The sequence below is a fragment of the Echinops telfairi genome, unplaced genomic scaffold, assembly GCF_000313985.2.
Source record: "Echinops telfairi isolate 266 unplaced genomic scaffold, ASM31398v2 ScPeMD7_3533;HRSCAF=4204_1, whole genome shotgun sequence".
Classification (NCBI taxonomy): domain Eukaryota; kingdom Metazoa; phylum Chordata; class Mammalia; order Afrosoricida; family Tenrecidae; genus Echinops; species Echinops telfairi.
Window position 1 is genome coordinate 16,615,299 of NW_022107432.1, and position 16,722 is coordinate 16,632,020.

The window sequence follows — 16,722 nt, forward strand, 5'->3', positions numbered from 1 at the left end:
ACCCTCATATTTTACCCTCATATTTTCATACTCTTTTTGATCTAAGAAATGAGTGTTTTCTATATGACTTAAATCAGCTTGACCTGAACTAGACAAAACCAGCCACTGTACCCGTGCCTACTTTTACAGGACAGGAATAAACATAACTATGATATCCATCTCTTCCTTTACTATCCTTGATGGACAGACATGCGCAAATGATTGGAACCCATTAAAACAAAAGCAAAGAATGGCAAAATAATAGAATGAAATTTTATTTTACCAAGAAGAAACCCTAAAACAGCATGTTTTAGTGAAAAGAGCCATAGAGAAGTAACCAAAAATCACAAAGTTATGGTTCAGCCTCTGAAATGGATTACTTAGATGATCTAGAATAAGTCACTTATTTTCCCTGGTTCTCAAATTGTTCATATATAATGAGGATTAAAGGTTTGTATTATCTCAATTCTATTAGTATATAAGTGTCTTTAGAGAAAATAGGAAAGGAACATTTGTATGTATATAGTATGTATTCCCAAGTGCGCTTGTAACTACAGGGATAGCGTTGTTTCTCCTAAAATGTGGATTTTAAATGAGGGGACTGGAGTTGTGATTGGGAAGGCCTACTTGGATGCCCTATGCTGCCATCATCTGGTTACACCCAGGTTCCCTTCCTCCGCCTGTGGTAATAGAGCAGCGGCTCTCAAATCCTGGTTACCAGACACGGGAATCAGCATGTGCTGGGGATTTGCTAACCATGCAAATCTTCAGGCTCGGTCCTAGTCCTACAGAATCAGGAACTCTGGGAGTGGGTGTCAGCCATCTATGTTGCACCCTCTCCACCAAGGGCTGTGCTGTGGTGTACATTAGATAGGAGAATCATGGCTGTGAACCCTTCATTACTGTAAAAGAAGAAGTACAGGCTGGAGCTACAGACACAGCAGAGAGGCAGTAAAGGGGAAACACAGGGCATTCTGTAGAGAACTTGGGTCACCAGAGTTAAGAACGGAGATTGGAGAAATACAGTACTAGGCAGCTGGAGGATCATGGCAGTGAGGAGCTGGTCTATACAGAGATCAAGCAGTAATAAGAGAGCAATGGCCAAATGCTCCTATTCAAATCATTTGCTCTCTTGTGACATGTCTGCCACCGAGCTGAGAAAAGCTAGCTTTAAAATCCTTTTATTTTTTTCCTGGAGTGGATCCCAAAGTAAGAACCACCTTCTTTTCTCAGCCACCGTGATTCCTGACCCTTATAGTGACTTAGCACAGACACCTGGGCATTAAAGGCTTCTCCGAGCTCATCTTGCATGTTTCCTCTAACCAATAACCTTCGATTCACCAGATCCCATTTTTAATTCTCCCCATACTGCCGGCTAAGATGCGGATATGTGTTCAGGGAAAGTACATACATCCCAGGAGTTTCTCTGGGCTAGAGGCCAGCCTGGGCAGAGAAAGCGGCAGGGGTGAGAATCAGTCTACGAAAGCGACAAGGCAAAAACTCAGCATGGACACTCTCCAGGAGACCTATCGATGAGGTGTTGCCATCGAGGACATTGCCCTGCGAGGGGAACCCCCGGCTTTGCAGCTTCCTGGCCAGAGTGAGGGCCACCAGCCGGCTGTACCCTTTCCTGCGATGTTCTGGCAGGGTATAGCCATGGCACATGGTGGCAAACTGGTCCGTGATCGACCAGGAGACGGGGCTCCCCCTCTCATCACGGACACACACACTGGGGAAGCAGGAGATGAGGTTAGCGAGGTATCGGAGACACTGTACATTGCCGCCCCGCGACCAAGTCTGGTTGAGTAAGTCAGCATCAGCAACGCTCAAGGAGGTCAGTCGTGGAGAAGACCCCATCCTAGAAGGGAAGACCACAGGGGAAGCACGATGAGCTAGGGATGCACTGCAAACAGCTTCTCTTTTCACAGATTCCCCCAGAGACCTCTCCCAAGAAATCATGCTAACCAACACCTTTTGACTGTTAAAGAGACTGCTGTGCTCTTAGAGTGTGAGTCTTTGTTTGTTTTACTAGTGGTTCTGCGGTTCTCGTTCACATTTCAGGCATGCAGTGGGCTCTGGCCAATGCAAGGTCACCGAGCTACCTAACCACTAAGTCAGAGTAAGAAAATACATGTAAGTATTGCCTTAAGAGGATCCTTGATTTGATTTTTGAAATTGAACTTTAAAGCCAAGGCAAATAAGCCTTAGGCAGAAATGGCACTGCGAAACTGTTTCAGGAGCAGGTACATTCCAGGCTCTAACCTTCTGTCTGAAGGGCAAGTTTTGGAAACGAAAAGAGTCCACAAGTTTGGGTAATGACCTAAGTGTTGATTGAAGACAAATGATCTATCTTCTTATGCCAACAAGATTGTCAAGTCAAAACCTGATTTTCAAAAGGTCTGACTGAGGACAGAGGACATTTTTAAATGACATGTCAGAGATATGATGGGTAAACAGACTGTGGGAAACTCTAGGAAACAAAAAACTCCAGTTTCTTTAAGAATAAAAAGGTATTACATAAACCCATGGCTAGTGGTTGCACGTTGGGCTTCTACCCACAAGGTCAGCAGTTCAAAACCACCAGCTACTCCTTGTGAAAACGAAGAGATTATCAATTCCTGTAAAAATGTACACTCTCAGAAACCCCCAGGGGCAGTTGTAACGTGTCCTATAGTATCACTATGGGTTGGAATGACCCCGATAGAGAGTGAGTGAGTGTGAGTGAGATAGGACCAAAGGACAGCTAGAGGCTCTCACCAACTGCAAAGCATGGGCCTTATTTAGATCCTGGTTCAAAACAAACTATCTTTCAAAAACTGTGACAATTAGGGAAATGTATGAACACTAATTTGTTATTTAAGTTATTGTTATTATTACTCTTAGTTTAATTATCCTTTAGAGTAGTGGTTCTCGATCTTTCTAATGCCGTGACCCTTTAATATAGTTCCTCATGTTGTGGTGACCCCACCCCAATCATAAAATTATTTTCGTTCCTACTTCATAACTGTAATTTTGCTACTGTTATGAATCAGGTGACCCCTGTAAAAGGGTTGTTCGACCCCCAAAGGGATTGTGACAAGTTGAGAACCGCTGCTTTAGAGACTCATACTAAAATATTTAATATAATGTAATGTTTGAGATATTTTCTTCAGAATAATGCAAGAAATGGAAAGAGTTGATAGTCTTGTAGCCATGTATTGATGGACGAATCATTTTAGTATTCTCATTTTTTACATGTATTTAAAAATTTTAATAATTAAAAATAAAGTCAAGTTGCTCTCCTGTGATCTAAAGTGCTCATTATTCCCAAGGTTTTCCCTTATTTTGCTCAACAATTTCTTCAATCCATAACATCCCCCATTGTGGATTGAATTGTTATCACCAAAAAATATAAATTATACATCCTAACTTCTATGTCTGTGGATAATATCCCATTTGGGATATTATTTTGTCAATGTCATTATTGTGTTAATGACACAAGGTTAATGTAGGATATATTTTGAATCAATCTCTTATCAAATATAAAGGGATACGATTAAGCAGGCAGAGATAAATTATAGTAGATGCCAAGCCACATGTAGAGGACCACTAATCAGGAAACAGAAACTGAAGAGACAATGAGCCAGCAGAGAGACAGGCCTTCAGCTACAGCCAGCACCCTGGAGTCAGAGCATCGTGTTGGGCTGCAGTTTGAGACCACCGCCTCTCCATGGAAGAAAGATGGACATTCTACTTCCATGGACTTACAGTATTGCACATCCAGAGGGGTCATTCTATCTCGATGGCAGAGAGGGTTTTTTTTTTTTTTTTTGAGCCTTCTATATATAGAGAGAATAAATTTCTGTTTGGCAAAGCTAACCATTTGTAGTATTTAGGTTAAAGCACAAGAAAACAGACACCTCTTGAAAGGAAGAAAACATTCATTAAGGTAGGTATGTTCAAATTTCTTATTTGATTCACACACATACACACACGTACACACACAACATGTAAGGTAGGTCTTAAACTTTTGAGAAGAAATAGATAAAGGCTAAGCTAATGTGACTGTAACTAGTAAAAGAGCAGGTTTCCCAAGATAAGAAAGAAGAATGCAGGTGTAAGATAATAAACGTTTGAAGGCTTAGATTCTGGAATCAGACTTCTGGGATTATTTTCTGGTTCTACATTTTACTCATGGTATGTTTCTTCATCTGAGTTTATACAAAGAGAATAGTCATTCTAGGCTTGTGGTACTGATTAGATGGATTATAAAGTTAAAACATTTTGTGATTAGCACAGAAGAATGGAAGCTAAATCAGTTATGAATCCCTCTCCCCAAAATAATAAACTCAGTGAAAACAACCTATAGCTCAGATGATGGAAGCATCGAGGGAGGAGAATGCATAGGAATTATTTGTGTGTGTGCGCTGAGAAACAGTGTTTCAATTCTTATGGAATGCACATTGCGGGGTTCTAAAAAGGTGGTGATCCACCTAGGTCCTTACCCTGAGCTGTTCATTTGAACCTTAGACATTGATCCAACTGAGTTCTGAAAGTCGTCTTTACATTAAACAGTTGTCTAGAAGTAGATATATTAGGAAAGATCATTCAATCTTAGGCACTGGAATCTTTTGAAGGATTATTTACATGTAGTCAGTTTCAAGAAACAGAAACACCAATGTTATACTAGAAGCTGTGTTTCAGAGTCAATTGTAACTAAGTTAACACATGATTCTGCCCGTTTCCATGATGTTATCCACAAGATGGGATATAAAACCCTGGAAGTTCTTTCTAGAACATTTTTGGCTTTCTAATCAAAATTTTACCTGATTTTCAAATGAAATAAACTTTCATCAATTCTATTATTGGATTAATCTGATCTTTGTTTAGTAGTGGCATATGACATTATGGGATTTCCAACTTCATTTGTAACTATGAAAGAAGTTATGAGTAGTCAGCCACGTAGGAGTGGAAAGATAGTAAACATATACACACACATATAATCTAGCCATGATGGCCTAACCCCAAGGTGCCTAAATATTCCTCACTGATACTAAGAATTTCAGTTACTATACTTCTATCACAATAACACTGCCCCAAACACAGAAAACTGATTTACTTACAAGGAACTGATGTCTGGCAGAGTTGAAACAGGAGAAAAACGAACTGCCCGGAAGGACGTTAGCTTTATATCCAAAAACTTGGAATCTGCCACAGCTTTGGAAACATCATATAAGTCACTGTGTAGCCCTGGATTTAGAAAAAAGAAAGAAAAATGTGAGCATTTTAATTGAAAAGAAGGTGGGGGGGATTGCTGCACTATTGCTATACTTAGTATTAGCACCACCACCCACTTACCACTGTGCCTCCTGGTCGTGTGCTAACCATTGTAACCACCGACCTACACATACAAATGTGTTGCCGTTGCTGCTGGGCGGCTTTGAGCCCATTCCGATTTGCAGCAGCCACGTGTACAGAGTAGAATTGCTCTGTCGGGGTTTCTCGACTGATTTTTCTGGAAGCAGATCGTCAGGTCTTTCTTCTTTAGAGCTGCTAGGTGGACTCAATCAACCAACCTTTGGGGTAGCAGCTGCGTGCTTAACCATTTAGATCCATCAGTGACTTTGAGCGTGGTTTTCAAGTTTTGTGTAAGATTTTCGAATTCCCACTGTGCTGCTCATTGTGATTAAATAGTGTGATCTTCTATGGAAATTTCTGGTGAAATGATCCCTTGGGGATCTGGGCTTTCCTATAGAGATTTTGATTTATTTGACCCTCAGGCTGACGGTAAGTTCCTCTGAGTATGGGACGGTGTTTCCTAGCTCTAAAAGTCTACGATACACTGTGCAACGAGACAGATCAAAGGTATAAGATTTGTTTGACAGGGCGGCACTCCAAATTTAAAGACTCTTTCATCCAATTGTCAAATATCCATTAGATAAAGTCTATCCAATCCAAATATTAACCTGAGGCGACCTCACTTAGCTTCAGAGAAAATAAAAGAATTAAAATCTATTGTTGGTGAGACTGATTTTGAATTGAAACTCACCTAGATCCCATTTATTATAGCTATCATCTATGAAAGCGCTCTGGTTGGTTAAAATGCCGGATGCTCACCAAAAGGTCAGCGGTTCAGGCCCACCAGCCTTTCTGTGGGAACCGTGGCAGTCTGTTTCCACAGAACTTTGTAGCCTTGGAAGCTCCACGGGGCAGTTCTGATCTGCTCTACAGGGTTACTGTGCAGCCGAACTGTTCAGCAGCAGTGGAATTTTGCATTTGATAACAGATTATTCATTTTTATATATTACCTGTTTTGTGTACAGCACTGTGCTGGGCATGTGCTTCACAATAGAACAAAAGAAGGTGGCATGGCCTTTGTTGTAAATAGAATTTACAGTCACGTAAGTGAGCACCTTTGTTCTGTCGGTCCAAAAGGTTACCAGCTCCATCCTTTCTAGTTTGTGCTCTGATGACTGAAGTTCTTAAGACACTGAATTTCCCACTTCCTTCTCATCTACAGTCCTGCTTCCTCCCTTCTGGTAAGTCCATTCCTCCAATAAAAATATGTCTCATGAGATATACATGAACGGGAAGAATGTTGAACATGGTCTGATCCATGAGCTTTGGCACCTGCTTCTAGGAATTAAGCCTTAGAAAAGGCGAGCAGGTCTTCAACAAGTATTGATTATTTAATTGATACAAATTTAATTCTATTAAAATGATTGGTGTGGCTTGAATTCCTTATTATGACCTTGAATTGCATCTAATGGGCTCAAACAGGAGACGAATCATAAGACTGGTGCAGGCCTGGGCAAGTGTTTCCTTCTGTTGCACACCAGGCTACTATGAGTGAGAACGGACTTGATGGCCCCTAACAACCAGCACCTGTGAGGAAAGAAGGCAACTCCAACCCCAAGGATGGAAGACAGCCCAAGCAGAATTTCTTTCCTTTGAACTAGAGTGGTACCCATTCCCACCCTCCACCTCCCCACCCCCAAAGCCAGCTTACAGTTCCCTTAAAAACCTTTTCATAGTACAACATAACATGTGGTTACTGTGCTGTTAAGGGCCCGTCAGTTGGTTCTGACTCCTGCAGACCCTATGCCCGACAGAATGAAAGTTCGAGCCTGTCTGTCCTCTTCACATTTGAGCCCATGTCTCAACCACCGGGCTAATCCTCTTGTCCAGAGGCTTCCTCACTTTTGCTGCTCTTCTGCCTTACCGAGAATGATATGCTTTTTCCATGGACTGGTCTCTCCTTGTACGTGCCCAAAGTAAGTGAGACAAGTGTTGACGTCCTTGCTTCCAAGAGCATTCTGGTTGTACTTCTTCCAAGACAAAGTTGTTTGTCCTTCTGTCAGTCTGTGGTACTTTCAACATTCTTTGCCAGCACCATCATTTAAATCCATTAATTTTGCTTTTGTCTTCCTTATTCAATGTCCAACTTTCACCTGGCTATGAGGTGATTGAAAGATCCCATGGCTTGGGTCAGGCACACCTCAAAGCGACACCCTTGCTTTAAAACACTTTAAGGAGATCATCAGTAGCAAATTAACCTGAGTCAATATGCCTGTTACTTTCTTGACTGCTGCCTCTGTGAGCATTGTTTGTGGATTCAAGCAAGATGTAATCTTGAGAGCTTCCAAGTTTTCTGTTTATCATGAGGCTGCCCTGGTCTAGTGGAGAAGATTTTGGGTTCCTTTTTATCGAATTGTAATCCACGTTGAAGGCTGAAATCCTTGACCTTCATCAGCAAGTACTTCAAGTCTTCTTCACTTTCAGCAAGCAGGGTTGCATCCTCTGCAAATCATAGTCTCTTAATAAACCGTCCTCTCATCCTGATGCTGCATTCTTCTTCATATAGCCCAGCTTCTCTGATCATGTGCTCTGCATACAGATCGAATAGGTATGGTGAAAGCATACAGTTCCGACGCATGCATTTTCTGATTTTAAACCACATAGTTACCCCTGGCTCTGTAGTATAGACAAAAAGTTGCATGAAACAAATGTGATGTCAAAGTATTACATCTTAAAACATCTTCCAAATCTAAGAAATGCAAATTTACTAATAACCTTATATTTAACCCCCATCACAATTCCATCCTCTCCTAAAAATAACCACTCTCCTAATTTTCATGGTAATCACTTCCTCGTTTTCCTTTGTTATGCTTTTTAATTACCTGTAATTACATGGGGAATGGATTATTAGTGAATAATAAGCTCACTGGCTTTCTTCGTGCTAGATATTCAGAGAATCTGTATGTGCATACATATGAGCACATATTCTTGTAAACATATATTCATTGGAATAGTCATATAGTAGACATTTTATTTAGGTTTTCTGGCCTAAGATACCTTCTCTAATTCAATTTAGGAGATCATTGTATTGGAATACCAAAAGCTTGCCCAGATAACGATAAAGTGAAACTTTATCAATCCTATAAAGGAGACATTTGTGAAGCCTTTTGCCCAGGATTCAATGGTTGAATTGGATTCAGAGTTTGCTCAATGAAATTTATCTTTCTACATGCCAACCCAAGACACTTGATTTATTTACCTAGCTACGCTCGCAGGCACCTTCCATTTGACTCTTTAATTACTAGTAGCTGTAGCATTTCTCTCTGCAGTCAAGTCTGGATATAAAAGAAGTATGAAGAGGCTTCAAAAAGGTGGGAGACACTTCCATTATCTTTCATTTACATTTCCTACAATTTTTAAGCCCCTCTTTCTGAACCCTCCACCTCATATAATACAAGGAAGGGATTTTGACATTAGAGTCTTTTGTGTAACGGCAAACTCAAACCCACTGCCATCAAATTGATTCTGACTCATAGCAACCCTACAGGACAAGGAAGAACGTATCCGTTAGGGAGCAGACCTCATTTTTCTCTTGTGGAGCAGCCGGTGGATTTGAACCGATGACTTTGTGGTTAACAGCTCAACTTAGAACTCACTACACCACCATGGCTCCCTTTTTGTGTAATGACAGTCTATAAATATGCAAAAATCTTGGAAGATAAGTCAACCTTATCTAAACTTTTCCATATAACTTAAATGACTTTTGTTATAATACATGGTTTCTGGAAAGTGAGATCCTAGACATAAATCCTTGAAACATCTGTTATAGTTGTTTAACATCAACTCATGTTGGGTTTTCTCGGCTTTTTTTTTTAATATCTCCAGAAGGATACATAACTTCTATTGAAAATCTTTGGCATAAGTCTCTGAAGTTAACTACTGTAACTAAATCAGGCTCTCAAATCACTCAGTAACCAATTATCCAATAGAAGCTCATTTGGGGTACCCCCTAAACAATCCTTCTTATGATTCCAACCAGAGACGAAGGGTGGTTATATAAATTATTTGTTCTTTAGACTGTATCTGTTCTGGCTTGATGCTTTTGTGTGTGTGTCTGAATCATCAGTTCTCACTTATGTGACTTGGGGTCTACCTGCATTCAAATGTACTCCCTCCCTTTTCCCCCTTCTGAATAAATCCTCCTACTCACACTTGAAGAACTAAGTGTTTGTTTTCTTTACAATTGTTTTATTTGTTTATTTACTTTTCTGCTGATTCCTACCTTGAAAAGACACTGCAGAATGGAGAAGAGTGGATATTCTGACATGAGTTCCTTTGTGGTGTAACGGTTGTGATTTCTATGGGGCTGGTGGCACAGCAGGCTGTACGTTGGGTGCCGCAGGTGGGAAAGATGAGGCTATAACTGCTCCTGGGAAGATTCCCAGTCTTGGAAAAACTCTATGGGGTCTCTGTGAGTTGGGATGGACTCAATAGCTGTGGGTTTAAGGCTTTCAGGATAGCAGTGGGTAGGGATGAAGGAATGAAGAGAACCAGAGTAATCAAGACCTAAAGAGAAGCAATAATCCCTACCTTCTGCCTCGCCTGAGGGAACCAGTGTCGACCTGACTATGCAACACATTTTCAATTTTCCCACGAAGCAGCTGATACCATAATCTTGAGGTGAGGACCTTGTCTGACAAAAGACCACTGGAAACAATTGCTTTTACCTGCACCTTATGATCCTGGAACACAATGATAATTAAAGAAATCCCCTTACCTTCGGACTTCCAAAAAAGTTCTTCCTCTAAAGAACACCCTTCTCCATATAACTTAAATAAAATTCATAAAGGACTCCTTGTTAAGCCTTTCAACTTCCCATCTTTTGCTTCATACTTACCTGAAATTCTTGTGCTCACTGATCAATTGATACAAGACACTTATTAATTGAGCTTTGGCTTAGGTTCTTTATTCCCCCAGGTCCTTGAATATTGCCCACCCTCACTCAGCACACAGCATCTCATTAGGAGGCCCATCTGAAAATGTCTTCAGTGCCAAACGTTTTCTGATCACATCACCCTTTCATTCGGCTTCTCCACACCCAGGTCTTTCTACTCGTGTGCCAATATAAGAAAAACCTTTGTGCCGAACACAGGAGGCATTTGCTGATCAAGTGTCAGAGTGTTTTCCCTATAGCAGCAGTCCCCTTGCCTGTTATTAGAATCCCCTATTCCCCTTTGTAATAATCTTTAAGAAAGTCTCTCCTTACTTAGTCGGATTTGTTTCTTAATTCAAAGCTGCTTCCAACCAGCCCAGGGATTATACAACTGACAAACCCAGACACCCCTGACAAGCAAACACAGAGAAAGCTATCCTATTAAGAGACAGAGACAATTTGACTCTTAGACATCTCTCCTGGGTCTCCCCCCTCCAGATTTCATCCCTGAGAGATTACCAGTGCTCCGTGCTCAACTGAGCTTGCTGCTAGGCAATCAAACTTAAGCTTAGAATCCAATCTTTAGCCTCTAAAGGTCTTTTTTTAATTTTTAATTTTGTTAAACAATTCTAAAGATTCAACCAAGTCCCCCTAAATCACTCAGGTTCTGGAGTGGATCGCTCAAGCCTTTGTTTTAACAATTTTCCTTTCCTCCTTCCCACGAATCCATAGGATTGAACCTCCTTTGACTCATGCTGAGTTTGTTCTGACTTGTGCCTCATGCATTTCTGTTTATACTGGTGGACTGATTACTCCTGAACCAATGCTAGGCGATATAAATGATAAACATTTTACCCTTCAAGCTAAAGATTCTACTGACAGTAGAATATGATCCTTATTGCATTTAGGGGAACACTCAGCATCCCTCAGTCTGTTGCCGTGCCCCTCTGAAACTTCTTGTATTGTTTCCTGCATATATCACGGCGGTTTCAAAAACTGGTGGAAATTTTGCATTAGTCTTTCATTCATTTTGTCTATGAATATTTTGAAGCACCTTTAAGTGTGTGTGTGTATGTAATCTATTTATTTGTCAGACATAGAGAGAAAGGAGTGAAAAACAACTCCATAGTGTATCAGTATCTTGCAATTGACCTTACCTTGTATTTGAAAAATCTGGTCCCAGTTGATAACATCACGTTCTTCCAATAGCTGTCTGTAAGCCTGAGCATCCTTGTAGAACACAGCATAGGCATTCGTATAATGGTCCAAGTCATCTGTCTCAGCCTAGGACAGAGGACATAATGGAAAACCTGAAGTATACCTCCAGGATGGCCCTCACTGATACAAATTAGATGGCTAAGTGAGTATGTGACTAGCATACTGCAGTGGGGAAGAAAATAATTGGGACTTTGGATCTATTCATTCTTCCAGGAAGATCATCAAAACCAAACTTACCACCACTGAGTTGATTCCAACTCACAGTGGCACTAGAGGGCAGATTGCAGCTGCCCATGTGGGCATTCAAGGCTGTCAATCCTCCTGGGACAGATAGCCTCATCTTTCTCACCCACCCTGACTGGTAGAGTCCCAGTGCTGACTTACATTAGGGAGGACTGGTGAGCTTTATTCTGACCTTTGCTGAGGTTGACTACTCTGCCTATAATTCGTACATTTAGAAAATTTACAAAAAAGTTTGGCTCATGGGATCCACTTAGGAGAGACCCTCAGAGCTTCCCTTTTGTAGCCAAGAGAGCACAGTCCTGCTCCCTGGACCCTCTCTTTGTTCTCAGCAGCAGAACAAGGTGGGTGCTGTCTCCATTCTTTTCCCCCACATGACCAAGGGACCAAATGAAATTGTCTGTGAAAGTCAGACATGTGTGCTACTTCGTGCCTCTGGCACTTTGTTAAACACACTTGATGAAAACTCTTTCAGCTCTAGGGTGTTCCTTATGTTTGGGGCTCCTGAGCTATTCCAGGTAGAACTGTGACATAGGCAGCATGGTAGGGCTACTCTTTTTTCACCAGTTGATGTCAACTCTTTATTATTATTATTTTGCCTTTCAAACTGTACCTCTCTCTGCCGCCGGGTGACAACAGCTTTGAAGTCTGGCCATGAATCCAACACTACTTCCTTCTGAAAAGGATTTCCACGATTTATGTTCATCACTGCTCCATAAACCTGAGCAGACAACCCAGAGAGGCAAGTGAATCCAACTGACAATTGTTTCCCTTATGGCTTACCCTCTCCACTTTGGGCTCTTAGGTGCCATGTGTCCATGTGGTGGAAATGTGTGCACACACAGAGGGCAAGTGAAAAGCACTCTCCTGATATACTTATTCTAAACAAGAAGTGGTTAACCATGTCTGTGATCCATGTCTTAGTTTCAATCGGGTGCCTTCAACATTAGAAAGAGAGATAGGAAGACCAGTTGAAAAGAAAGCAGGAAATATTAAAACTGAAACCAGTTTAGTCCTTGTTGTTTCTCATTTGTGTGTTTGCTTCCTGTTTGTCTTTTGTATGATGTTCTGTGTATGGAATCTAGGATAAGTAGACCTTTAGAGACCGTAACTGGAATGATAGTTGCCTAGGGACATGGCAGGGGAGGGAAAAGGGGAGTATGAGAATGAGTATGAAAAACAACGAGTATGAGAAAATATTCTGAAATTGATTGTGGTGATAATTGTACAAATCTGCTTAATATGATTGAATGATTAAGTTGTGTGATATAGGAAGTATATGCCAATAAAACTATTTTTAGAAAAGAAAGAAAAGGCCCCAAACATAACTACTTCCCAGGGATCTGCCGGGCTAGTCAATTGAAGGCAGAGCGGTTTCCTTTGAAGATAGTGGCAACTATTTGGTGGGATTTCAAAAGGGTGATCTTGATTTATTCTCTACAAGGAAGCAGAACAATCAAGGATACGTTTTAAGAAAATTGAAAAACCTATTGTTGAGAAAAAGGCCAGAAAACTTGTAGCAAGGATTTCATTTTCATCACGACGACGCACCTGCTCAGTCTTCAAGGTTAACAAAGGCTGTCCTATGAGGGTTTAATTGGGGAAACTTACCCCACCCACTCTACAGTGTTGATCTTGCCTTTTCAGCTTTATTTGTTTCTATGCCTCAAAATGCAAAGAGCATTTAAAAGGAATTCCTTTGAGTCTCTCAAGGATGCCGTAACTCCTGTTTTGACATGGTATAAATCAAAGAGCCTAGACTTATTCAGGGACGGGTTAGAAAAATTGAAACACCACCTTCAAAAGTATATAGACCTAAATGGAGGCTATGTTGAGAAAAATATAACTCCACATTTTGATATCTTTGTTTAATAAAGCATCTGATTTTTTGTCGCAATACTTTTAAACTAATCCTCATGTACAATATGCACACATACAAACTTCTGTCTTATTTCATCAGTGCATCTGAAACTGACACTAAGTATATGAAATCCTATGGAAATATGTTCTAAACATTTACATTTGTACAGTACAATAGAGAGAGGCACCAAACAGAAAGAATTAACGATCAGTGTGCTTGGCACATATATGTAAGCAATAAATACTGAATCAGAATCTGATATGAACATTATCTTTAAGAAGTTCCAGAGATCATTTTCATGCTCAACTGTTTTTGAAATTCCCTGTATTATCTTGATAACAACCCTCCTTCAACATTGAGTTACAGTTAATCATTTGGGAGTAAAACAATACAGAGTGGTATTAATATTCTCTTCTGTGACCTTTCCCATTTTTCCATGCAAAGAAGAAAATACATTTGTCCTAAAACATCCATCTTATCATATGTGATATGAGGGCTTATCGAGGTTGGAGATAGTGTGGTGGTGCTGAGGAGAGCTGTATGTAGGTCAAAGTTTGATTGGAAACAACCCAAATGCCCACCCATAGTAGACTGGATCAATAAACTGTGGGTTAGCCATACAATTAATTGCAAACAGCAATGAGAATGAATAAATTGCCATGCTGAGAGGTAAGCGGAGAGCTGGTGGTACAATGACTAAAGCACTCGACTGTTAGCCAAAAGTTCTATGGTTTGAGCTCACCAGCCACCCCTTGACATGAAAGACAGCCTACAAAATCCTATAGGGCTGGGAAACCTCGGAAACTCTGTCTTATCAGGTTGCTTTGAGCAGGAACCAACTGGAGGACACAGCACAACACAGACAGAATGCCCAGGCCAAGAAGCTAGATACAAATGGATACTTACTTCATGTTTCAATGAATATTTCATTCATAAGCAAGGAAAACTCAATTGGGATTTTAAAAGTGAAGATGGTAGCTACCTTTGGGGAAGGGGCGAGGCAATGATTGGAAGGGAGCTTGGGGCTGCGATGCGGGAAGGGTAATGCCTGAAGCTGTGTGCTTTCAACAGGTATTTGCTCTGTGAAAATTCACCAAATAGCATAATTATTTAGTGTTCATTTGCCGGTATGTGTTATACGTACATGACCAAACTATATATTTATCATTTTTATCTCTTGATCAATCCTTTTTTAGCCGTATGATTCCAAATTAATACTCAGACTTTGGGCATCATGTACAATTTAAAAACAATCATCAGGGCAAGATTTAATCAGGACCCTTTGTCATACTAGAGGGCTTTCTCCAGATGGCTGTTGTTCAGATTTGAGCGGACTAAGGGACTTCCCAGGGAGGGTCTTACAAATGAAAAGCCCTGACCTCTGTCTTCAGATATTCTGATTCATTGTATATCTCTTAGGTGATCTGCAAGTTAAATTACAGTCCTAGGACTGTCTTTTTGCTCAAGAAATTCAGCCCTCCAAGAACCCATCCAAGGGGAGGGTATTGTTTATATCTCCACAGGAGAGGGAGAGAGAGACCAGGTGTCAACCCGATGGGCCAAGACTTGAATATAGCATACTGGCATGTACCACGGAATCAATAGAAGGTCTGTGGGGCCTCCCCAACACCAACTATGTGGCCACCCCCCACCCCCCCAGAAGAATGTACTTCAGAGGACAACACTGGGGCTACAGCTTGGGAGGGGGGCATGTCGGATTAGAACACATGGGACAAATGAAAAGGGAAGGAGGGGGAGGAGAGGACATCCTGGCCCACCAAGCCCCAAGGATGATGTTCCTGCTCAGAGCAGACATTGCACGGGGAGGACCTTAGGGCCGGCCCCACCACAGGACACAGCATCCCGCACTGAACCATGTCCCTGTGGAGGACAGCACTGGAGACACAGTGCGGGAATAGTGCAGGTCTGGCCCCATCATGCTGGGGTGAGGCACTGAGGGCATGCAGCAGAGCAGCAGGGGGAGCAGGGTGATGAAACCCCTGGGGAATACCAAAAATAGACTTTAGAGACAGAGTGTTTGCAGCCCATCAGACTCGACTAGAAAACACTCATAAAAGCCCACAAACAGACATTGAACTACTTAGAAGCTTTTCTATTTTTGTTGGTGGCTTTCTTTTTGTTATTGTTATTTTGTTTTGTTTGGGGTTGTTGTTGTTATTGTTTTGTTGGTTTTGACTTCCTTCGTTGTTTTAGTTAGCTTGGCTGGGTTTCTACACTTATTAATGTATCTGCGTGTCTATCTAGATAAGATAGGTGGGATAAATAATTTGGAGATGAAAAAGCGCCAGGAGGCTAAGGACATCTATAGAGGCCTAAATACAGGCATGCACATATGTAAATATATTTATATAGTGAGAGGGGAATAGAACTATGTACTCGTATCTACATGTTAAAAATTAAGGTTGCAGATGGACATTGGGCCTCGACTCAAGTACTCCCTTAACACAAGAACACTTTGTTCTAACAATCTGGCATTCTGTGATGCTTACCTTCCCGACATGATCATTGAAGGCAAAATGGGTGCATAAGCAACTGTGGTGAAGAAAGCTGATGGTGCCCAGCTTTCAAAAGATAGAGTGTCTGGGGTCTTAGAAGCTTGAAGATAAACAAGCAGCCATCTAGCTGAGAAGCAACCAAGCCCACATGGAAGAAGTACATCAACCTGTGTAATCATGAGGTGTCAATGGGATTAGGTATCAGACATCTAAGACCCAGAACAAAAACATGCCCAAGATGAATTGGAGGGAGTGGAGGCATGGTGTGGAGACTTAATGCCGATCTGTAGACAATTGGACATCTCCTCACAGAGGGGTCACAGGGAAGAGATGAATCAGTCAGAGTTCAGTATAGCACCGATGAAACAACAACTTTCCTCTAGTTCTTTGGTGCTTCCTTTCCCCCAATATCATTACTTCAGTTCTACCTTACAAATCGGATTAGACCAGCACATGCACACTGCTACAGACAAGAGCACGCAATACAGGGAATCCAGGATAGATAAACCCCTCAGGGCCAACAATGAGAGTAGAGATTCCAGCAGGATTAGAGGATGGTGGGGGGAGAAAGGGGGAATCGATCACAAGGATAAATCTAGAATCCCCTCCCAGGGGGATGAATAATGGAAAAGTGCGTGAGGGTCAATGGAAGATGATGTAAGATATGGGAATAATAATCTATAACTTATCAAGGGTTC

The 16,722-nt window shown here is 41.3% G+C and overlaps 1 protein-coding gene across 1 annotated transcript in view; it reads right to left on the reverse strand.

Moving 5' to 3' along the window:
• Positions 1-238: 238 nt before the first annotated feature.
• GLYATL3 (glycine-N-acyltransferase like 3) overlaps positions 239-16,722 on the reverse strand; it is a 21,793-nt gene continuing 5,309 nt past the window's right edge. The window contains exons 3-6 of the mRNA XM_004696568.2: positions 12,261-12,368; positions 11,347-11,473; positions 5,082-5,208; positions 239-1,837 (exon numbers count right to left, since the gene is read on the reverse strand). Coding sequence (XP_004696625.1) covers positions 1,411-1,837; positions 5,082-5,208; positions 11,347-11,473; positions 12,261-12,368 — 789 coding nt within the window. The 3' untranslated portion in view covers positions 239-1,410. The remainder of the gene's footprint in view (positions 1,838-5,081; positions 5,209-11,346; positions 11,474-12,260; positions 12,369-16,722) is intronic.